General features: G+C 47.1%; 3 protein-coding genes across 3 annotated transcripts; 2 read left to right on the plus strand and 1 right to left on the minus strand.

The window, feature by feature from the left end:
- The first annotated feature begins 1,896 nt into the window (after window positions 1-1,896).
- On the plus strand, window positions 1,897-7,941 carry LOC120659590 (probable glycosyltransferase At5g03795). The gene is made up of 5 exons (XM_039937787.1): window positions 1,897-2,583; window positions 4,774-4,967; window positions 6,374-6,722; window positions 6,832-7,755; window positions 7,789-7,941. Exons 1-4 carry the CDS (start codon window positions 2,083-2,085, stop codon window positions 7,507-7,509), a joined length of 1,722 nt encoding a protein of 573 aa, XP_039793721.1. The 5' UTR covers window positions 1,897-2,082; the 3' UTR covers window positions 7,510-7,755; window positions 7,789-7,941.
- A 2,220-nt stretch (window positions 7,942-10,161) lies between these two features.
- Window positions 10,162-18,270, plus strand: LOC120659591 (methylmalonate-semialdehyde dehydrogenase [acylating], mitochondrial-like). The gene is made up of 19 exons (XM_039937788.1): window positions 10,162-10,314; window positions 10,403-10,497; window positions 10,639-10,713; window positions 10,821-10,982; window positions 11,074-11,152; window positions 11,563-11,717; window positions 11,974-12,037; window positions 12,574-12,653; window positions 12,921-12,986; window positions 15,135-15,185; window positions 15,292-15,443; window positions 15,536-15,626; window positions 16,063-16,143; window positions 16,389-16,466; window positions 17,027-17,062; window positions 17,145-17,188; window positions 17,269-17,347; window positions 17,614-17,704; window positions 17,827-18,270. The coding sequence occupies exons 1-19, from the start codon at window positions 10,287-10,289 to the stop codon at window positions 17,931-17,933; spliced, it is 1,614 nt and encodes a 537-aa protein (XP_039793722.1). The 5' UTR covers window positions 10,162-10,286; the 3' UTR covers window positions 17,934-18,270.
- Window positions 18,271-21,180: 2,910 nt separating this feature from the next.
- On the minus strand, window positions 21,181-22,730 carry LOC120658696 (benzyl alcohol O-benzoyltransferase-like). The gene is made up of 2 exons (XM_039936934.1): window positions 22,270-22,730; window positions 21,181-22,179 (listed from the first exon to the last, which is right to left on the minus strand). The coding sequence occupies exons 1-2, from the start codon at window positions 22,696-22,698 to the stop codon at window positions 21,304-21,306; spliced, it is 1,305 nt and encodes a 434-aa protein (XP_039792868.1). The 5' UTR covers window positions 22,699-22,730; the 3' UTR covers window positions 21,181-21,303.
- Between the last annotated feature and the right edge of the window lie 1,186 nt (window positions 22,731-23,916).

Genomic DNA, 23,916 nt, shown 5'->3' on the forward strand with positions numbered 1-23,916 from the left:
GAATGGAAGGAAAGAAAACAAGGAAAAAATAGGAAAATAGGAAAAATAAGGTTATTACAGGTATTTGATCTATTTAAGCATATAAAAGAAGCTATATTGCTAAATACTTTTCGAAACAATTTTAGATTTACTAATTAATTAAACCGTTTCAATAAAGAAACCAGAGTCGAAACTGTTTTTGGATAAGCTAGGGTCTAAAATGGAGTTTCAAGTTGGCTATGCAGAATTCGCAATGCAGAACTCGATAAAACGAGGGGAGAAAAAACAAACGCGGGCGTCGCGACGTCTCATGGAGAGAGGACGGAGATGGAAACGGTCGTCGGCTTCCCAGCCTTCCCTGTCGCGGCGCCACGGCAGCACTCGGCGCGCGGCCGCGTGTAGCCTTGTCCGCTGCCTTGCGGACGCGAAAGCAGATGCCGTCTGCGGGCCCACTGAACTCGCCGTAACTCCGAGCCGAGACCGCGAGGAGGGGGCACGCATTGAAGACGGGGCGGGCCGGGGGGGCGCCGCTCGGCGCGGCAGCGGCGGCCGGGGGCCTCGCGCCCCATGCCTGCGTCGTGTCGACGCCGCCGCGCCCCCGGCCACCACGTGCCCGCCCCGCCCGGCGCCTTTGCCCCCTTTGCTCGGCTCGCTTCGTTCTCTTTCCCGGCTGCAGCAGCATGGCATGGCTGCATGGCGAAGCCTGGGCGTGGCAGCGGGGGAGCACCAGTCCAAGATCTCGCCTCAGGATTGATGCATCATGGCGACGGGCGCGGTTTTTCGCGCAGGCACCCCCAGCCTTATCGCTTATTCGCGCCGTCGGGGTGTTCAATGGAAGGGACAATGGCTGTTTAGTTCTTTTTGAGCTCCTAGTTTCGTTCAGAGTTTTAGAGATTATCCTCCTCTTAATGAAACATGTGCTGAAGCACGTTCTCGAAAAAGAGTTTCAGAGATTATTTTCGCCTGCTGCCGGAAGCAAAAGGAAATTCAAGCAGCACTAAAACCAATTTTAATGGAGGGTTTATGAGAAGTTTCATAGATATATTAAATATCATACATCAGCAAATTTGCTAATATGATATAATCATTATAAAAAGTGATGATGGGAAGTTTCACGCAATGTAAGAGAAGTTTCGTCATCATAAAATCTAGCAGCAACAGTTACCGAGGTATAAATCTTGATAACTGTTTAAACTGTGCATTGAGATTGGCCTAACTTTTTCCCCGCTCCTAACAAAAGTATAAAAATCCTCTCTGAAAAAAGCAAACGAAATGCGAGGATTCCGACAAAACTGCTCAATTGCTATACAATTTTTCTTTCTTTTTCTTGTGCGAGAGGAATATAGTCTTCCTCTCCTTGGCCAAATATCAATTATTTCTTTTGCAGTATTTGTCAAGCTTTAGGTCTCAAATTCCGCTTGCTTTGTACGGCTTCTTTAGAAATTGAGGTCTTGTGCTGCTTTAGAAATCGATGTTCCGTACCACTCGCCTTGACGAGAAAGCAAGGTACTATACTACGCATATAGGCAGTGCTCAATGCAGCATATCTGATATATAACGCTATTAATAACATATTCCCTTCTTTTCTTATAACTTACCATTATTACAGTATACTTGACGTGTACACAGTTATGTATAAATTCATCTGAATTGAAGCAAAGCACCAAGCAGAGGAACTTATTAATCCAAGGACCGGAAATGAAAACCTGAGAAACCAAGGAACCCAACTGCAATATCCGCTCATTTAGTCATTTGGCCAAAAGTATAGTCCTTAAAATACCGTGCTCATCGATCTCGTGGGTCCCACGCCCCTTCTACTCGTACTTGCTTTTCCTCCTCCGTCGTCGCCATCAGCAAACGCGACGCGCGCACACATGCCTTTCTTCCTGACCATGGCAAGCATCGCCGCCCTCCTCTCGCGCAGGAGAAGAGCGGCGTAGCCACCCGCCACCACCGTCCTCCTCATATGAGCATGTCCAAAGCTTGCCGCCGCGCGCATGCAACCGCACCTCGCAAGGCACGGCGAGAAGCTCCGGACAGCAGCTAGCTTGCTTGTGATGGCGGCATCGTCGTCCTTGCCTTGACACCTTGGCCAAACCAGACATGCGAGCCTCCGTCGTCTCCGCGTCTTCCGCGGCACCTTGCGTGCCGTGCTTGCACGGCCATGGCAACGGCAGGGCGGTCGCCGCCGCCTACGCCGTGGCGGCGTGCCTTGTGGCGGTGACCTTCTTGGCGCTCGCTGCCTTGGACCCCAGGACGCAAGCTTCCGGCTGGTTCTTGTCGTCGTCGTCATCTTCGTCTCCGTCTTCCTCCATCGCTTCTTTCTCCTCCTTGCAGCCGAGCGGAGGTGGCGGTGCCGCTGAGCACCTCCTGGTCACCTCCAGCTCCTACTCCGACGGCGGCGGGGATGGCGGCCGCAGGAACAGCACTGGCAAGGAGGTGCACGAGCAGTTGCAGGAGGTTGGTGGTGACGACCTCCTGCTGTCCTTGATCAGCCCCAGCTCTGGCCACGCCGCGCCTCAGCTCTCTGTCACGCCGCCGGCCACCGCAACGGAACGGGAACCGACGCCGGCCGCACTGGCTCCGGCTCCAGCTCCAGCGACGGTATATGTGCAGTCCCAGCTACCAGTTGATGGTGTCATTTATTTTCTTCCGTTCATTTTAACGAATTCTGGTTAGTTCGTAGGATTCATTCTTGAAGTGCACTGTTTTTTTTCTTGGGGGGGGGGGGGGGTGAATTTCCATTTGATTCAGGTTCAGAATTGGGCCATGTCATGCTTGCTGGATACTAGCACGTATAGTAGTGTGTTTAGTTGATTAAATTGTGCAAAAAAAACACAAATGGAGCAATATCTAAGACTACAAAATCTCCGTTCAGGAAGCCCATGAATCAGAAGTTCAGAACTGAACTTGCAAAGCAACTTTTATTGTTGCTGGCCTCACAAGGACGCCAAGATTCACTAATAATTTGCGCACGTGGATATTTATGGCACAGTAGTAGGAGTACTCCCATCATGGGACTTTTAGTTCACTTGGATCACCGTCGAATTCATCAGTAGATTTCCTGACAACAATTCAATGATGGTATAACTATTGGTGTTGTGTGGCGCCGTTCATCATCGATTGAACGGTGGAGATGATGCGCATTAGTGATCAAATCCTGCAGGGGATTTACCCAATAGAAAAAAAACACCTCATCCCGGTCAGTGACACGTGGCTTTCCTCCGTGTCCTATAAACAAAATGTATCTTTTTTTTCCTTGGAGGGGGCAAGGTGTTCTTGGCTTTCCAGCAACAATTAAGGGCATCTCCAACCCACAGACAGTTGCTGTCTACAAGTTTTGGGATTCTGCGATATAAGCGGTTAAATAGACAGCTCCTCCAACCGGCAGACAGCTAATGTCTATTAGGTTGTTCAATACTTTGCATAGAGCCTATGGATCAATCGTGAATAGCATTCCTACATACTGTTGTGTTCCTACGTACCATCATTTCCATAATCTATATGATTAAAAATTATGAAAAATAAAAAATGCACAACCTTATCTCTTCTCAGTTCCTCTCCGCCTCCCTCCTGTAACCAATCTCCGTACCGCACTCTCCTTGCTCTCTGTCTCTCTCCTCTATCCATTCTCCAACCGCACTTCTCTTTCCTCTATCCATCTCAGCATCTCACGGACTCACGGTGCAGACGAGAGACGACGGCTGGCAGGCGAGCGACGGCTGCCGGTGTGGCACGGCGGGCAGGTCGACGCAGCGCAGGCGGGTGGCGCCCAGCTCAACGTGGCGCCGATGAGCAGTGGACAGTGGTGTGGCGAGGCGGGCGGCGGTCGGATCGCCGCGACGCAGGCGAGCAGCTGCTAGCGGGGCTGTGGCCGCGAGGCGTGCGCCGGTGCTAGCGGCGCCATGGCCGGCCAGGCGCTGGCCGGAGTGGGCGGGACCGCGGCCGGCGAGGTGTGCTGCTGCGCGAGTGGGAGCGCGCGAATGGGCCAGCAAGTGCGCCGCAGCGGATCTAACCATGCCGGCGACAGCATCCTCCAACGCGTCTCCTGCCGTCTGCAGCGTCTCGGTCCGCGCTCCCATGCCGTCGAGTATTCCGCCGACGGCAGGAGGAGTTGCGAGATTCAAACGTCTCGTTTATTGGAAAAAACCGTAAATAGACGGTGCCATTACTCGCGTTGGAGATGCCCGGGAGAAGGAAAGGCAGATCCCTCCTTTCGATGAATTGGCTTGTGTGTTTACGAAGTCTTGGCTGATCAACCCAAAACTTTCAGACTCGTCGGGGGACGGCAGGAGAATATGTAGACCTGCTTGCACCTCGCAATTAATTGGAGAATGGCAACACTGCGTAGCTAAGTTCGTACAATGTGTTGCTTGCTTGTGCAATTGAAACTGCTCATGAATTAGGATGGGCAGCTTCCAACAACCTGGTCTAATTGCGTAACAGGTTTCTGAATTTGCGACTGTCTTCTGCTGTCCGTTGCTGAGAAAGGAAGTCAGCTTTAGATGTTTCTGCCAAAGGTTGCGAGAGACTGTCAGGTGCTAGCTGCAGATGCGCAGCATCTGAAGTTGCATTTTGCCACAATTGTAGTAAACAGTCTGTCCACCACTTGTGATCAAATCTGATTTGGAGTATCGCCATGCAGCAGCCTCTGCAAGCTTTCCTCAGGATTTAGGCAGGGACGATCTGTTTTCCAAAATGGTCATGCATGCTGAACTTTTTGTTTTCACGGCGTTTTGAATGGAGCATGTTAACAGTAAGTATGAGTTGCTTATATCCGATTTTGGGTTGCAGGAGAATTCAGATGATGTGATCCACCAAGTGCAGAGGAGAAGGGATGTCAAATTGGAGCGACTAGAACTCGGTCTGGCGAAAGCTCGGTCGGCGATAATGGAAGCTATCAAGAACAAAGACAAGAGGCCTCCGTTGTCCGACAAAGATTATGTGCCGATGGGGCCGATCTACAGGAATGCATATGCGTTTCACAGGTACATACATAACTAGATGAATTCCCCGCGCGTTGCTGCGGGAATATTTGGATCATATCAAAAAATGCTGGAACAATTGTTGAGTGAGTACACAGATATAAAGAGGGCCATGCATACATGTCAAGAAGTGAAAGATGAATCTCTTTAGTACTATGTTGAACATAGAAAGAAAATCAGTGACAAAATAATTGGAACTCAGGTGAAACCTTAAAGTTGGTCACTTCAGAGAGGCATGCTAATAAATTAGACACTGGATGTAAAGAAAAAAATAAGTAAAAGGTCAATTAAATGCTAGCATATGAAATTCCTAACTTTATATATGAAATTCCTAACTTTATGTAATGCTACCTTCTGAAAAAGAGAGCTGGTTCTCGTGCTCTAGAGATACAACTTGCCAATTTAGAAAATAAGAATTTCAGGCAAACAATGGTTTTTTTTATCTAGCTGCATCAACATAAGGAGGGTCATCAGATGATTAAAAAAATTTCCCTACTAAAATTACAATAAGAATAGATGAAGAACTACATACATTGGAAGGAATTGTCGTTGGAATATTTAGATGGATAACCTGGGTATATAAGGAACAACATCAATGCGGTAGATCGAGTATGTTGTGATGTGGCCATGGCAGGAAACTTGTTGCTCCTGCACGCCTGCTGAATCGACCAAGAGAGCATACATGAATCCTATCATCAAGGCCATTGGAGAACTGGGGAGTGATGAAAGGGTCCAGAGGTTGATCTTAGATGCATGTGCTAGGAGAATAGAGAAACACATCGGTAATTATATACTACTATGATTCTTAGTAGCTGCAATCTGTGGCTTTACTGAAAATTGGAATGGATGAGAAGTTGGAGAGACGTGGTGGCTGACTATTTGATTCGTTGTCCATGAAAGGCACGCCCAAGGGGCAAATGACGTTAGTGGGAAGGAGAGCATTTTGTTCCCCTTTAATTGTTGGTAGATAGGAGCACGTCAAGGCACGAAGGAGTGGGAACGTGGATGATTGATGGAGTACTAATGCCATTAGTGCCATTAGCTGTGGTGGTCTCTTGATCTGCCAATATGCTGAGTAAAGAAGAGGGGAGGCTCTTAATCTGCCAAAGGTGCTGAGTAAAGAAAGGGGCTAAGAAAACAATCGGATGGTTAAAACAATATGGATGATATGAGGTTTGAGAAATCTAACGGTTTAGATTTAAATGATGATGTGGCTTTATGTGGTTGCAGCAAAATCAGAGTTAATGATGTTTAGTGGGTTCCATCTATATAGGATATATAGATTCTCCAGCTGAAACTTAATTGTAGTTATTAAAGAATAAATACCTGATTGTTCATGCAGTGCCAGTGACTGTGAATTTTCTGGACACTGGTTCTGAATTTTCTGAACTTTCTTTTCTGTCATGCAGGAGCTACCTGGAAATGGAGAAGCTGTTCAAGGTGTACGTGTACGAGGAAGGCGAGCCGCCGGTGTTCCACGACGGGCCGTGCCGCAGCATATACTCGACGGAGGGCAGGTTCATCTACTCCATGGAGATGGAGAGCCGGCTGCGGACCAGGGACCCGGACCGCGCCCACGCCTTCTTCCTCCCCTTCAGCGTCGTCAAGATGGTGAAGATGATCTACGAGCCCAACTCGCACGACATGGGTCCGCTCAAGCGCACCATCTCCGACTACATCGGCGTGCTCTCCACCAAGTACCCGTACTGGAACCGCAGCCTCGGCGCCGACCACTTCATGCTCTCCTGCCATGACTGGGTAATTTTTGCTACTATGATTTAAGTTTTGTATGCAAATTGTAGATCATTGAGTTGCCGTTTGAGGAAATTTCAGCTGAACTCTACGAATTCTCGTAATTTTGTGTCAGGGGCCGTACGTGTCGTCGGCGAACGGCCACCTCTTCGGCAACTCCATCCGGGTGCTGTGCAACGCCAACACGTCGGAGGGCTTCAACCCGGCCAAGGACGTGTCCCTGCCGGAGATCAACCTCCGCAGCGACGTCGTGGACCGGCAGGTGGGCGGCCCCTCGGCGTCGCGCCGCCCGATCCTGGCCTTCTTCGCCGGCGGCAACCACGGGCCCGTCCGGCCGGCGCTGCTGGCGCACTGGAAGGGGAAGGGGGAACCCGACGTGCAGGTGAGCGAGTACCTGCCCCGCGGCGTGTCGTACTCGGACATGATGCGGCGGAGCCGCTTCTGCCTGTGCCCCGGCGGGTACGAGGTGGCGTCGCCGCGGCTGGCGGAGGCCATCTACCTGGAGTGCGTGCCCGTCGTGGTGGACGACGGCGAGTACGCGCTGCCGTTCGCGGACGTGCTCAACTGGGACGCGTTCGCCGTGCGGCTCCGCGCCGCCGACATCCCGCGGCTCCGGGAGGTGCTCGCCGCCGTGTCGCCGCGGCAGTACATCCGGATGCAGCGGCGGGTGCGGGCGGTGCGGCGGCACTTCATGGTGCACGGCGGCGCGCCGCGGCGGTACGACGCGTTCCACATGATCCTGCACTCGGTCTGGCTCCGGAGGCTCAACGTCAGGATCGCCGCGCAGGGCTAGCGCGCTGCTTCTCCTCGGAGGCTCGGAGCTTGGCACGCACCTGCTAACTGACAAATGACGCGGTCGGTCTGATTGCCTGTGTTAACACTGTGATGAAGAGTAGTGAGTTCCTTGGGTTGCTGGTGTACATTTTGAGTGGGGGTTGGAGGAATCTTGGAGCTGCATTTTGGAAATGAAATGGTTGGCATCAAAAAAAAAAGAAAAGAGAAATGGTTGGCAGTTTGTTTCAGTGCAACCTGCACACACAACTCTATGGGGACGGTAGTCGCAAAAAAAAAAAACTCTATGGGGACGGTGCACTGTAAAGAATCGGTGAAAGGGACGGTGTGGGCCATGGTTTCTTGTAAGCTAGCAGTAGCAGGTCTCTGCTTCGGTCTAAGTATTTGTTTCACTTCTCGGAGTAAACTTCTAACCTTCTTTGCTATTGTTATACCTAACTCCCATAGCTAATTTTATCTTTTATTTGTCCATTCCATTCTAAAAACCCTTATCCGCACCATTCGAAAGAGTTGAAACTAGCATAGCTTGTGGGATGTTGGCATCGACCTCCTCCTATCTGTTTTTTCGCACCATCGCCGGTCACCGCTTCATCAACGGTAGATGTATTCACAACAATATTTGCTAGTTATTCTCACTTTTAGTGAATCAAATTTTATGACCAGAGGAATAAGCAAGAGTGAATAATTGTCATTGTCTCACTCTGATCCTTGTACAAACTAATGTGAGAAAAAAATCCAAGTGATAATCTTTTTATGCACACAGATGATTTCACATATATTTTCGCTACAATCTTTCATGTACTTGTTTCAGTGACACAATGTTTAGTACTCTAGCATGCATGGGAAGATGTATGGATACATGCTATTTCTTAGAGTTACTATGCTCTTTGCCAGCATCATCATCGAGTTGTTTACACTACCTCCGTTCCAAAATATAGCTATTTTTAGCCTTTTGCAAAACAAATCTTTTAAACTTTAACTATAGATGGTAGGGAAATTATAAAAATTAATGACACAAAGTGATTTTATTTCATTCATAATGAAACCAGCTATTGTATGTAATTTTTCTAAAATAATTATTTTTAAACATACTATTAGTTAAAGATAAAAATATTTAATTTTGATCAAGTCTACAAATTGTTATATTTTAGGACAGTTGTCTTAGCTTGCCTGATTATTTTTACCGCCCAAAGTGTCCCATGCGTTCCTGGGAGAAAAAAAATCATTTTTTTTTCACCCGGCCACGTCAGTCCGCACTGGCTGATTCTGAATTTCCGATAGGCGGCTGCGGCTTGCCTGTCTCCCCTGCGTGTCCCCATCCGTATCCCTGCACACGTGGAGGCCAACCATTCGCTCCTCTTCACAAGCTGGGCCATCGAATTTCTCTGTCCACAGCCCTACTCAAGACACAAGGAGAAAACGGAGCCGTAAGGCGTCTCTTTCTCCTCGCGAAAGAAAGGAGCCTAGGGGCGACGCCACCGTTTGCGGCCCCGTTACCTCGCCTTCGACCTCGTTGTCGGTGGTGACAAGAGCGGGGTCCGTTTCTAACAGATCATCTGTTTTCGTAGGGTCTTAGTCGAGTCCACCTAGGTCTAAGATTTGCTCGTCGTCGATGTTCGGCGGTGGAGTTAGGTTTTGCCGGAGGAATGTGGCTCCTCTACAGCTTGCTTTTCCTGACGACGCCGGCGATTCGAAAGCGACGGCGGCGTAGCGGAATAATTTCTCCCAGCTTCTTCCGTTCTCCGATGGCGATCTACTCCGACGTCAACGGAGAGGCTGGGGAGACCTGTCCAGGAGTCGAGGGCCGGCGCATCGTCGTCTTATTCAGGTGATGATGTTGTTGACCTTGTTAATCTCGAAAAAGATGATCTTTGGTGAAAATCTGAGCTTTGCTCGGATTGCCGGCGGTGGAATCGAAGGATGCGTCGTGGATACGGGAGTTAGCCGATGCGCCTGGGAGGCAGTATACTCGGCTGATTCGCCTAGAAGTAAGCTCTCCTCTGCGACCTCCACTTTGTGGAGATTGGCTCTAGTGCCCGACGACGATTGAGAAATGGTTTCAGCGCGGTGACGAACGGATTTCTGAAAGCTTCGAGAAAAATGAACAGGAGTTTTTGACTTTTTTATAATTTTTTTTTTCTGTCCTGTTTGTGAAATGGCCGGTGTAATACGCTAAAATCAATATATTTACCTTAAAAAAAAGGAGAAAACGGAGCCGTCAGTTCCATGAAGGCTAAACCATTGCTCGCAGCAGCAACCTTCAAGAAGCTGTCCTTCATCACCAACTCGAATCCAGAAAACCTCGAAATCAAACTCCAAGCTGCCAAACTTGAGATCCCCTTGTAAGAACGAAACTCCTAGCTGCCTCTGTAACGTTCGGCTGGGGACGGAGAAATTTGATGGCCCAGCTTGTGGATGGAAGCCAATAGTTGGCCTCCACGTGTGCGGAGATACGGATGGGGACACGCAGGGGAGACAGACAAGGTGTAGCCGGCACGCACGACACCGGCTGACGCACGGCACACTAGCCGCCGTCACGCGCGCCCCACCGATCCTAATCCATCTCTCCCCCCCTCTCTCACTGCTCGGCGGGTCCCGCAGCCGCCGGCGCCGCCGCTATACAAAATCCCAGGCGCGACACCCATCAGCCCACCAACCAGTCCGAGTCCAGCAAACCACTCCGACTGACTCACCACCCAGCCTCCGACGCCTCCCCGCGCCCCAATCCGGAAGAGAAGGCGCGGCCGCCGGCGCCGGCGCCGGCGCCGATCGGACCCCATGCTCCGCGCGGCTCTCTCCCGCTCAGGTACGCGCGCATCCCTGCGCCGTCGCGCCCGCGCGTTCCCTTCCCCGACGGGCTGACCGAGACTGACCCCTCCTCCTTCCGCGCGCAGCCTCCGGGCTCCGCCGGTCCCCGGCGATGGCCGCGTCCGTCCCGCTCTCCACCGCCGCCGCCCCGTGGCTCTCCAACGGCTCCGCCTCGTCCCCGGTACGCGCCAACTGCCGCCCCTTACCCCCCGGTCCCTTCGTATCCCTCTGCGATTGCGCGCCGCTGCGGTTGCGGCGGCCACCGCTGTCTCGTTAATCCGTCGCGACTTACCTCGGAGCCCCGCTCCTCGACCCCTCGCAGCCAAGGGTGCGCCTCCTCATCGGCGGCGAATTCGTCGAGTCGCGCGCCGACGAGCACGTCGACGTCACCAACCCCGTAAGCCCCCGCTTTCCTTCCCTCCGAATCGATTCTGGTTTCGGGCCGACCGATTTCGGGGGCTGTGGGTGTGTGACGCGCCCATTTGGGTGTCGGGGCTGTCGCAGGCGACGCAGGAGGTGGTGTCGCGGATCCCGCTCACGACCGCCGACGAGTTCAGGGCCGCCGTGGACGCCGCCCGGACTGCCTTTCCCGGGTGGCGGGGCACGCCCGTCACCACGCGCCAGTGCGTCATGTTCAAGTTCCAGGAGCTCATCCGGGCAAACATGGTGACTCTTTGCTTGATTTGACGTCCTTGTTGCGACATTTTGATGCTGTCAGGTCGTTGTTTTGGTGACTGTCGTTGCCTCCTGAGCACAGGACAAGCTTGCAGAGAACATTACGACGGAGCAGGGGAAGACACTGAAAGATGCTTGGGGTGATGTTTTCCGGGGTCTAGGTTGGTTTTCAGATCATTGGAATGTTGATACGTTGACTATCTAAAATTTCTCTGTGTTACCATAAACTGAATATCTTGACATAGAAGTTTTTTGCCTCCTAAATTCACGGACCTTAGTATCATAAGAAATGCATAATACATCTTAGAATAAATTTCGACCTGCAACTAAAAACAAGTGCCCTGAAAATCTTGCTTACAAAGGTTTTTAATTATCTATGCAATATCAAATGTTGTCTCATATTGCCCAAAAACCCCAGATGGCCTAGAAAGTCACCGTTACTGCTGATTTGTCAGTTGTAATATGCTTACATGTTTGAATTAGCGACCCTTTTCTTTCAGAGGACTCTTTCTTGTGTTGGCCATTTATCACACGGGTTTTATGATTTTGATTTTAAACTCCTATCTTGTAGAGGTGGTGGAGCATGCTTGTGGAATGGGGACTTTGCAAATGGGTGAATATGTATCAAATGTTTCTAATGGGATTGATACTTTCAGCATTAGGGAGCCACTTGGCGTGTGTGCTGGGATATGCCCGTTTAATTTTCCTGCTATGATTCCCCTATGGGTACGTCTAACTTAACCTTTTCCTCTTTGTTTTTCTTAATCATAATAGAAAACTGACACCAACGATTGATTGTATCATGTGATTGCTGTACACCTAGCATTCTGACTTCAATTTACAGGATGTGACCTATGCTTTTTCATGGTTACACTATTTCAGATAATTGTCACTGTTTATGTTGGTATTCTCTATTGGAATAATTTTAGTCAAGAGAATAGGTTTGGTCATCTTAAAAATTTCTTCCCTCCAATGGCTGCAGATGTTTCCCATAGCAGTAACATGTGGCAATACTTTTGTCCTGAAGCCATCAGAAAAGGACCCAGGTGATTTACTTTATCATCAAACTTTATCTAACTTTGTTTAATAAAACATGAATTTCTGTTCAACTAGTCCCAGCATCTATTTAAGGCAGATAGCAAATAGCTCCACCACTCAAACTCTAGTAGCCTGCACCCCTCATTGCCTAGCCAACTGGCCAATTCCTTGACTAACTTTGTTACCACAATGATATCCATGAACTAATTTGTTTTACATGGTTGTATTGCCACTTTATTAGCTACCACCTACCATTACAGATTGGTAACTAAGCTGCATTTTTTTAAAGCTACTAGGACAAATGTGCTCATAGTGTACATACTACATACTTTAAGAGAAATATATTATTTTTGTATTGTAAGGGATATGGATACAAGTACACCCAGATTCAATGTTTCCATTAGTTACTCTGAGTTGTGGCATCTATGTTCTTAATGGAATGGAATTGGTATACTCCTAAAAAATACCATACAAAGTCATGCTTTATGTTTGACCAATTTGGAAATCTGATGCTATACCTCACTGTTTCTTGTTACTACTTCAGGGGCTGCTATGATGCTTGCAGAGCTAGCAATGGAGGCTGGTTTACCTAAGGGTGTTTTGAACATTGTCCATGGTACCCACGTATGGTATTCCTAGCTGCCTTTTCAAATTTTCAGCTGGTACTATGTTATGATAACTTGTTTCCCTGTTGTCATGTACTTCTAGTGTTGCTAGAGTACACTTGACAACTGGTGTTTGTTGGGGGCAATGCTGCCTTATTTACTCTGTAGAATTGTTCGATCTCTTCTTTGTTTTTCTCTTTTCCGGAAAGAAAATTCATGAATCTGTTCTGCTGACCTCAATACCTGTTACATTGTTTGGTTCCAATTGCATTACTTGCTGATGCAGGATGTTGTCAACAATATTTGTGATGATGAGGATATTAAGGCTGTATCCTTTGTTGGTTCCAATACAGTAAGTGAATCCAGTATCCTTTCTGTTTATCTATCTGTGGCACGATGTTTCCAATATGCTGTATTGTATACCCGCACAATACTTACAAATAGGTCCTGTCTGCAACATTTTTCATTCACCTTTTGAAGTCATTAACTTACTAATCCTTGTTCAAACAAAGGGATATCCCAGATTGTAAGGATCGATGGACCAAGAGGGAAGGTGAATTGGGCCTTTTTCAAATTTCTAAAACAATTAAAACAACCTTAACCTATGCAATGCTAGTAAGACTCAATTCACCAACCGGCTAACTAAGCAAACTACACAAGCTATCAAAGATACAACAAGAAATGAAACTAAGCAAGGTAGAGCTAAGTTATGATCTCTAAGGTCAAGCACATGAATAATTGCATGAAAGTAAGTGCTTGAAATGAAAGAGTGGGCAAGAGACAATCGGATTTTTTCCCGTGGTGTCGATGCGTTGGCACACACCCCTAATCCACGTTGTGACACTCACTAAGAGTTTTGTCACCTCCCTTGTCACCGAGACGTGGGCGCTCACTAAGAGTCTCCGTTCACCATCCCGGCGTGGTGGAGCTCAAACCACGTACAAACTTCTTCGGGCTCTCACAATCTTTGGCAAGCTCCGGAAGAAACACCTTCAATCACCAAGATCGCCTAGGTGTTGCCAATCACCAAGAGTAACAAGCTAGGGCCTTCACTTGAGTAAGAACCGATCACCAAGAACGGATGCACACAAGCTTCTCTCTACTCAAGTCCTTAGTCTTGCTTCTTGAATGATTGAATGAACAAATGTGTGGAAGATGAAGCTCAAGGTGGCTCTCAACAATATATGAGTGTATGAATGTTGCCTGGTGTTAAGAGAGTTCAAAATGATCCATTGGAGGGATATATATAGGCAGCTCACACAAATAGAGCCGTTGGAGAAAAGCTGCCAGAAAACTGCTTAGCGCCGGTTAATCCGACGAACCTCCAATAGCCAGCATTGGTTTAACCGATGAATACAAACTGCCCATTTGGAAAACTAGCCGTTACAACTTGGGCAGATTAACCGACGTATCATCGGTTTAACCGGTGAGTGTAGTTGTCCACTGATCAACTAAAAAACCAACCCTCTGGACAACTGCACCGACGTTAACTCAAATCCATCGTCGGTTTAACCGGTGAGTACAACTTCTGAAATCCCTGGAAAAACCATCTCACTGGTCAATTGCACCGACGTTTGATTTCAAACATCGTCGGTTTAACCGGTGTATAGAACTTGAAACACCCTGGAAAAACCAACTCTGGACTAATGCACCGACGTTAATTTCAAACATCGTCGGTTTAACCGGTGTATAGAATCTGTTCAGACTCTGTTAACTGCGTTTAACCGACGTATAGAAAAGTTGAGTCGTCGGTTAAACCGGTGTATAGACTTTTTCTGATTTTGTCTTTTCTGATTTGAGTCTTGAATGGAATCCAAATATTCTTGAGATATAAGTTGAGAACCACTTATTTGAACTTCTAATAACCTGAGTGACCATAGTGTGCATTCATTTTTGATTGACCATGTCCATGCTCAAGTTACTTGGCCTTAACCCCTCTTAATAGTGCGACCTCTACAAAACTATAAAACCTATACTAATCTAAGTGTCTTTCTCAACCTTGCGACACTTAGGACTAGAAAGATCCTTAGTCTTGTTATATATTTGAGTTGAATACCGAAATCGCCTTTTTGAATAACGAAATTTAGGGGCCTCTTTGACATATGACCAAATGAGCGATAATGTTTCATTAAGCTGCACAAACTCATTAGTCACAATAATGGTTGTCATTAATCACCGAAACATACCTAGAGGGTCTAGATGCTTACACAGACACATATACACATGTCAGATCTTTTGAATAATATGTTAATCATAGTGTTTATGAATCTGATCAGTTTTGATCGTGGTGCATCTTATCCATTCTAAATTTACAAAAATGCACTAAAAATATGCATTCACGCAGCTCTTGCTGTTGTTGTATTCATGTTGATAACATGCGAATGTGGTGTTATGGTGTTAATTATAGAGATGCATTTATGAACTTCTAGCTGTAACTTTTTTACATTAGATTTACAAGCACATGTTACATTGGAAAATGATATTTATCTCTCTGTCTCAGGCTGGTATGCATATATATTCTAGAGCATCTGCAACAGGCAAGCGTGTTCAGGTGAATTTTCATCTCTTTGGGACTCTCAGCCGAACAAATTTTATTTTGTGCCCTTTGTGTTGTATAAGCAGCATAATTTTCAACACAAGTTTCTTTTTCTTTGTAGTGCAACATGGGAGCAAAGAATCATGCAATTATACTTCCTGATGCTGACAGAGATGCCACACTGAATGCCCTTATAGCTGCTGGGTTTGGTGCAGCAGGGCAGAGGTGCATGGCATTGAGCACTGCTGTTTTTGTTGGAGGTTCAGAATCATGGTACAGTATGCCCTATTTGAATACAATTTTTTCTTCAGAATATGCCTTTTGTCAACTTTTTAGGTGGCATGCTTACTATAATATTCTTATAGGGAGGATGAACTTGTGAAACGTGCAAGTGGCCTCGTTGTTAATTCAGGAATGGTTAATGATGCAGACCTTGGTCCAGTGATCAGCAGACAGGTGTGGTTTTAGAGTACTTAATTACTTTTGTTATTCGAATTACGGTTTCAGTTTATGAGGTAGCTTTTGTCAATGTTGATTTCTAACACCAATTTAGCCCAGGATTTAGGACAAAAGAATGATTTTTGGGCATTCTACCATATGCGAATTGCTTCAGTCTTGCAAGTAATGATGAACTACTGAAGCATAGTAATGCCCTTTTCTCATATTAACTTGCTTTGGGGGTTTGGCTTTAAAAGTAGCAGCATGGCATTCATATAGTCATATCATGATTGCAGACACTTGTTTTCTAACGGTGCCCATATATTTTTAAATTGGATGATCTTTTGTCTTACAGTCTTACTTTAATACTCATAAGAGTTTCTAGTTTGGTAATTAAGGCCCTTTATCTCTTCTCATTATTCATGGTTCTCTCCTAACATTTTACTGTAATCAGGCGAAGGACCGTATCTGCAAATTAGTCCAAAATGGTGTTGACAGTGGTGCACGTCTTTTGCTTGACGGGAGGGATATTGTGGTAATTTCAATACTTCACTTATTTATTTGCCTACCTGTAGTTCTACTATATATTCGTTGTGTTCACTTGGTTTCTCAGCCAACCAGCCAACACTACTGTTCTCTCATACTAAATCAGCACCAGCCACCAGCTATCAGCCAGTCAGCAGTACTGTTCTCTCATAACAAATCAGCACCAGCCATCAGCCACAGCCAAGCGAACACAGCGATTGTTGCCACCGGTCCTGAAATCTGTGAAATGTGCAGGTTCCGCACTTTGAGGATGGCAATTTTGTTGGTCCGACCCTTCTGGCTGATGTTAAAAATGACATGGAGTGTTACAAGGTAGTTTTCAGGAAATCTTATCAAATTTAATAGTGCATCTCAATTTCTGATGTTCAAAGTGATTGAAAGCATGGTGGCATTGTTGGTATCATGCAGAAGCAGAGCTATTTATAGGTTCATTCTGTCTGAGTTTTATAAAATGTAAAATATGGAGTGCACTGTAGTAGATTGGTTTCAAATTGAAGTGCACACTTTTGAACATATATGACAAAACCGTTACTGTTAGTTACGAACTATGAAGTATCAAACATCTCTTATCCAAAATGCACATTTTAAATCATTATGGAAAATATAATGCTGATGCGTTCAGCTTAATACAATATTTTGTATGGGGACTAATGTTCGTCACCATTGACTGAATCGTGAATCATCCATTTATTCATGTTTCAAAGCTGTAGATACGATATTTAAATTTGAGTATTTTTTTAATACCATACGATACGAAAATATTGTGTGGTTTGGTCAAATTTTGCACTTCAATGCAAATCCTCCCGAAATATTCAAAAGATGGCATGTGCATTATTATTTCTGATTGAACCTTGCTAACTTTTTTGAAACAGGAGGAAATTTTTGGTCCAGTTCTTCTATTGATGAAGGTACAGTAACATTTTTTTTATACTTTCAGCATCTAAGGTTATGTTGTGGTGCTAACTACTGAGCTTATTTTCGCAATTGCAGGCAGAGAGCCTAGATGATGCAATCCAAATTGTAAATAGAAACAAGTAATATTTTTTCTCCTATGTGCTTGTGAATTAATCTGATCATTGGTTGCAATCAGCGAATAATTCTCCCCCTCTGTCAGGTATGGCAATGGGGCTTCTATATTTACAACATCTGGTATCTCAGCAAGGAAATTTCAGACAGACATTGAAGCTGGCCAGGTACTGCATAACATCTCTCATTTTCATGGAGTTTATTAGCAGTTTGCACATGATACGTAAAAAAGGAACAAACCAGAAAAGGCTAGTTCTAGTTTTCCCACTGGGAACTTGAACAACCACAGGCGGCTGCTAATTTGAATTTAGGCATAATGACATGAGAAAGGGTTCCTGAATTTTGATAAGAGTGAGCAACCAGAAGCTTCAATTTGTACTATACAAATCAACTCATGCATGTGTTATTCATAATGTTTATGATCTCAATTCAGGTGGGAATCAATGTCCCAATTCCAGTACCGCTGCCATTCTTCTCGTTCACAGGCAGCAAGGCTTCCTTCGCAGGAGATTTGAATTTCTACGGTAAGCCATTCTCGACCCCAGGCCACCTGATCCTTCCCCGATAGCCATCAGAATGAACCTTCCCTACCTGAAACAATTGCGTCCGAGAACTACTAACATGCGTCGTGGCTTTGGGATGGCAGGCAAGGCCGGCGTGCAGTTCTTCACCCAGATCAAGACGATCACGCAGCAGTGGAAGGAGTCGCCGGCGCAGCGCGTCTCCCTCTCCATGCCCACCTCGCAGAAGTAAGACGGTAGGAAACCCTCGCCCCCATACCCTCCAGCATTTCACCTCTGGACATAGACCCATGTGATTCGAGAAGCGAGAAGGATGATTGGTAGGCACGGCAGCGCCCCATGCACGGTCATATGGTACTTGCGGTCTCTCCCGCTCAAGTCTGACACCATGCGTGCCTGTGCCTCATTTAGAACACCAAATTGTTCAGGTTTAGAGATTGAGCGAGCGCTGCCCGTTCTGATGTGTAGAGAATACTGTAAAATCCCTGCAGATGGGGTGTCATGTGTATACTCTCAAAATAAGAGCAGGAATAAAAATGTCACCGTGCCAGTTCTCTCTGGTTTGCGCTTGGCGGCTTGTGCGGGCCGAGCCAGTCAGGCAAAGTTATCCAAATATTAGACGGCCAATGGTTTATTGGTTAAAGTCAGAATTGACTTTCACTGAAACGTGGGCCTGACTAGGTCACGGACGTGGTATATGAATGGCCAAGTCACAGTGACTTGAACAAGGGATTCCCAGGCAGGTGGCACAGGATAGGCGGGTAGTACGGCACAAGCAACTCCAGTGGGCTCCAGCTCGTGTCTGCAACGTAACACATGACAGCACTGGTGCGGCTATATTGGTAGCTCATAGGGATTTATTGGACCTTGTATTCGTTTAGCACCTGGTCAAGTTCAATAATGTCGGCTTCACGAGTTTCCGTTTCATAATGTATATTCATACTTTTTCTCTTATTTGTGAAGATATTTTATATCCAAGTGTGATTTTTATGGCGATAACGATGTAGTGAAAAAGTAGTCGATCGCAGATAAAATATTCCATCCAGCCACCTTGTCCTGTTGTGGAAGTAGTCTATGGGAGAGAGACAGTACGGTTGGACTTGGAGTATCTCTTTTATTTGCTATTGGGCCTCACGTCAACTATTATAGCGACACTATACATCCAGCCCTTATATTGTGGAAGTAAAATTAACTCTTATTTTTACCGGGCGTGTTAGGTATATCTCATCCTTATTTGTCTGCACCACGAAAATAATAAAAGTAAAATTGAAAATTGAAGCAAACATAATAAATCTAGGTCTATAAAGCACAGATACACTCTAATTTCTCTGCCCGCATTAGTTCCTCTTAGGGCCACCCTAATGTATACGGTTGAAGCAGTTCATATGTGGTAGATTTATGTCAGTAGGCTAAATAGTTAATTGAGTTAATTTTCTGAATGCCATTGAAATTTTAGTTAAAAATGAAGTCATTTCAAACGTTCACGTGATGAAGATGCTGACATTGTAGCGCCAAGCCGCCGATTGATGACTTCGCTTTGCAGCTGCTGACCTCCGGATCTCCAGAATACAATTCCACGGTCAAGAAGATGTTAAGAACAAAATTTCAATTCGGTCCATTTTCGGCCAGCATGTAGATGCATGTATGCAACGGCGGTAGCTGCACGTGATGGCCCGCTGACCACGCCGTTAGTCAACGTTGGTGACTTGGCTAAGAGTCAGAGCAACGGCTACAGCTTGTTACGCCACTGCAGTGGCCAGTGGGAACACTTGCAAAGGAAGTCATCATTTGGCGCCGTCAGATGGAGACATGGAAAGACTCTTCAGTCATGTTGCCAAGGAAAAAGTCCATTTTGCTCCGATCCCATCACCTATTTACTTTTCCTTTATTCAAGAGCATATGTATCTTTAATGAGTTAGTAAAAAAAAGAAATTTCACAAAAAAATTGGATTCAACCGTCTTTGCATCCTCCTCACTAATCTATCCTACTAGCTATCCATCGGCCTCGCTCGACAATTATACACCTCACCATACCCCCCCCCCCACCCCCACCCCGCCCGCACTCCCTCCCTTTGGCCGTGTTTGGTTAGGGCTGAAAAAATTTCGCGAAAACTTTTTGGCCCTTTAACCACTAATTTAGAGTATTAAATGAAGTCTAATTACAAAACCACCTGCAGGACCCCTGGTAAATTCGCGAGACCAATCTAATAAGGTCTTCGACCGCACAATTAGAGGATAATTACTATAGTATCACTGTAGCAAATCATGTATTAATTACCGTCATTAGATTCGTCTCGAAAAGTTACACCCATCCGTAAAAAGGTTTCGCAAATAAACTTCGTTTAATACTCCATGCATGCATTCGTCTTTTTGTGAAAATTTTTTCGTAGTGTCAACCAAACACGGCCTTTGTCGCCGTCGAGCGCCATTGTTCCGCGCCTCCAAGCGTCGTCATGCGCTCGCGCCGCCGCCGCCGCCGCCAAGCCGTCGTCCCTCACCATCAGTAGGTTATTGTCAACTTAAGGTATCTGTTGTACAAGATTCCAGTCAGTGACCAACAAAATCCACACTGTTAGCCACCAAACTGCTCTGTTTCCTCGGCTGAAAAGTACGGATTCCTACCATTGACTAGTATTAGATGCCTAATAGGCTGATAAGATACCAACTACCATTGACTAGTTAGTAGTTACTCAACTTAAACGTAGAAATAGACATTTAAGTGAGACAATTCCGAATGAGACAAGTTATTTTTTTTTATAAAAACTAAAGACTATGGATGCGCTGATGTAGGCACAATAACATTTATCTATCTGTACAGTTCATGCATTAACTAACTCAATAGAGGATGAAAAGGATATATGGCCGTTAAAATACTTCAACTCAAGTTGAGGCTCAAGCTCAAAGGCAAATGATGTAGACGTTTTTTTTTTGGGGGAGCAGTGGCAATGGGCAGATTACCAATTTACCATGCATGACCATTTTAAGATTTAGCACTCATTATTTTCATAAATTTGCACTTGCTAAGACATCCAAGCTAATAAGGCTTCCTTCTAGGTAAAGGTGGTAATGGTTTGGAGTCAAACCGGGTATTATGGTTTGGTTTTTCGTTTGGGTTAATTTGGTTTGGTGCTAAATGGGTTGAGAGAGCTTGTGGGCTGGTTTGGTTGGGGTTAATATTTAGAATGGATTGGTTCTGCTCGGTTCCATCCAGCGAGACTCACCAAGGTGGCGAGGGGCCGCCGCCGAGGATCCTGGCTGTCGCGCGCCAGTAGTGTCTCGTCTCGAGCTCCAGCAGCATCGGTAGTGTCTTGTCTTAGTGCGTTGATCAAGCCTAGAAGTCTAGAATTGGTAGGAGAGTCACAGCGCACATCAAGATTTGGATCCACTTTGGTTTTTGTTATCGGCAGTTTAGTTTGGTTTGGTTTTTCACACAAGCGGACTGGTTTGGTGGGGTCTGCTTGCTGAGGACAACTGTAATTAATTCGGTGCGGTTTTGGTTTGGACTTCAAACCATTAGCACCTCTGCTTCTAGGGCCTTGCATTGCACCACAGACAGTCCAAACACTGAAACACGTACACCAAAACATGGCTGAACGCCGGCACTAGTAACTCTTCAGCAGCATGTCGACCTCGGACACGAACCGGGCCATGGCTTGCCGCGGCAGCGCGACGGGCACGGCGATGGAGTCCTCCCCGTCGCCGTTCCTAACGGCGACGATGAAACTGAGCACGAACAGCGCGCCCGCGGGGCCGCCGTACACCGGCTCGCCCCATCCCAGGTCGACGCGGCGGAACCCCGCGTGTCGGTTGTCCGACAAGATGAACATGTTCTCCAGCGCCAGCGACGGCCGCTCGCGCAGCGCCATCAGGTCAGCCGTGGACCGCACGAACTCGGCGCTCGCCGCCGCCTCCTTCGCCGCCCGTACCAGCGCCACCGCGTCGCCCAGCGGGCCGCCCAGCAGCGCGCCGGCGGCGGACACCGCCGACGGGTACACGCACGCGTTCCCGTAGTAGCCGGCGGGCAGGCCCAGGTCGCGCAGGCCCCTGACACCCGCCGCGACGACCAGGCGCGCGTCCTCGCCGGCCGGGATCTCCAGCGCGGCCGTGCGGGCGCGCCAGATGAGCGCCGCGAGCGCCTCGAAGGTCGTGGCCTTCTTTTCTCCCCGCTGCACCGGCAGGCCCTTCTTGATCGCCGCGACGTCGGCAGGGCTGAAGGTGAAGGTCCTCATGACCATGTCGCCCGGCGGGGGGAATGGCGTCGGCGGCACCGGGTCGTACTCGTGGTGAGGGAACGACGGCCTTGGTGGGCTGCGGGCGTCGAGGGTCTCGCGGGACCACACGGGCGCGACGGTCGGAGCCGGCAGGCCGCGGGCGAGCTCGCCGACAGCGGACATGAACTGGACGATGCCCACGGCGTCGCACATGGTGTGGTTCAGGCGCAGCGCGAAGACGAAGCCGCCGCATCGCAGCCTGGTCACCTAGGGATACAACGCACAATATGCTTAGCCTAATAGCCCATGAAATGAGAGATCATGGTGACAAGTATACATGAAGAGTATCATGTGTACCTGGATGAGCAGCAATGGGCAGTTGAGCACGCCGCCGGAGCCCTTGATGTCGAAGAGCAGCTGGTCCATGCACGGGAACGGCGGCGTCAGCCCGGCGGCCTCGAGCTCCGCGAGCCGCACGTCGGCGTCGGCCTCCACGAACAGCACGCCCTCGCCGGTGCAGTCGACGACCAGCTTCTGCCCGTCCACCTCCCGCAGCCTCCCGGCGAGCGGGTAGTACGGCACCAGCGCCTCGCCGAGCGCGCGGCGGACGGCGGCAGCCGGGTCGCCGCCGCGGCCGCGGCCGCGGTAGAAGAGGACGAACGGCACGTGCCAGCGCAGCCCAACCTGGTCCTCGATGTCGGACAGGCGCTTGGTCTCGCGCGGCGTCTTCCTCGCCGGGCCGACGAGCTCCGGATCGCGCCGGCGCACGGCGAAGGCGATCGTCATGATGAGAGAAGGTCACCGGGATGGTTCCCAAGTGTGTGTGGAGACACAAGTGTACGTAATGGCTTGCAACATCCAGGCAAGTTATATAGAGAGAGGCTGCTGCATTATTGGTAGATGTTACGAGTGTGTGGACTAGCCATGCATGAAGTTGGGTGGAAACGGCAATGGGATCCTTTCTTTTTGACCTCGCTAAGTCTATAGCCAGCTTGCAAGCAGCCTCGAGATCTTTTTTGACTCGCCTACTTGTAATTGAGGTCTTGTTTAGCTGCTTTATGTAAAGTTTTTGAAAAGATTTTTTTTTATATTTAAAGTATTAAACATAGACTAATCACAAAATTAATTATAGAACTCGTCCGTGAACTACGAGATAAATTTATTAAGACTGATTAATCCATCAATAGCACATGTTTACTGTAGCTTTATTGTAGAAATTTAATGTCTAATCATAGCCTAATTAGGCTCATTAGATTCATCTCATAATTTACTAGCAAACTATGCAATTAGTATTAATCCAACACTTTGGATTATTGTATGAGTGGCCAACAATTTAAGCACTTCTTAGTATTTACACATCCTGAAATATATGAGATTATTATGAGTTTACTCTAAGTTAAACAACTTTTAGTGACCGCTCATAATGATAATAATAATAATAATAATAATAATAATAATAATAATAATAATAATAATATCATCGAATGAGCTAGCATAATCAGATCTATAAAAAAGTATTTTTAAAGCTTACTTCTTTGATGCAGTAGATGTTAATACTCTTTTGTATAAATTTGGTTAAATTAAAAAAATGGTTGGGTTAGGAAAAAAGATCCCCTTATGTTTCATGACATTGGAGATATTTTTCTTTCTCTAATTTGTCAAAAAAAATTCCAGTAAACTTTGTGTGCTTCTGACTTCTTCACTTTTGGCCAAATTACCAACAACCTATCTACCAACACTTACGAAAGATACTTTTAACCAAAACAAGTACAAATCGGGGCTACTTGCAAAGAAACTGCTGGCAGATGCCGTTAGTATAGTCTTGTAGGGATTGAATTTGCGTGTCCTGAGTCGACTATCCTGGTATGGCGAGTAGGTGCATATGCACGTCTAGTCGTTGAACTCGAAGTCGACGTTTTGGAGCCACATGTCTCTTGACTTGGAACCGCGAGAGAGCTGATGCAGTAGTGAAGTAGTGACACATGCTTATCATCAGGTGCAGCT

The sequence above is a fragment of the Panicum virgatum genome, chromosome 2N (assembly GCF_016808335.1).
Source record: "Panicum virgatum strain AP13 chromosome 2N, P.virgatum_v5, whole genome shotgun sequence".
In the NCBI taxonomy this organism is placed as follows: Eukaryota; Viridiplantae; Streptophyta; class Magnoliopsida; order Poales; family Poaceae; genus Panicum; species Panicum virgatum.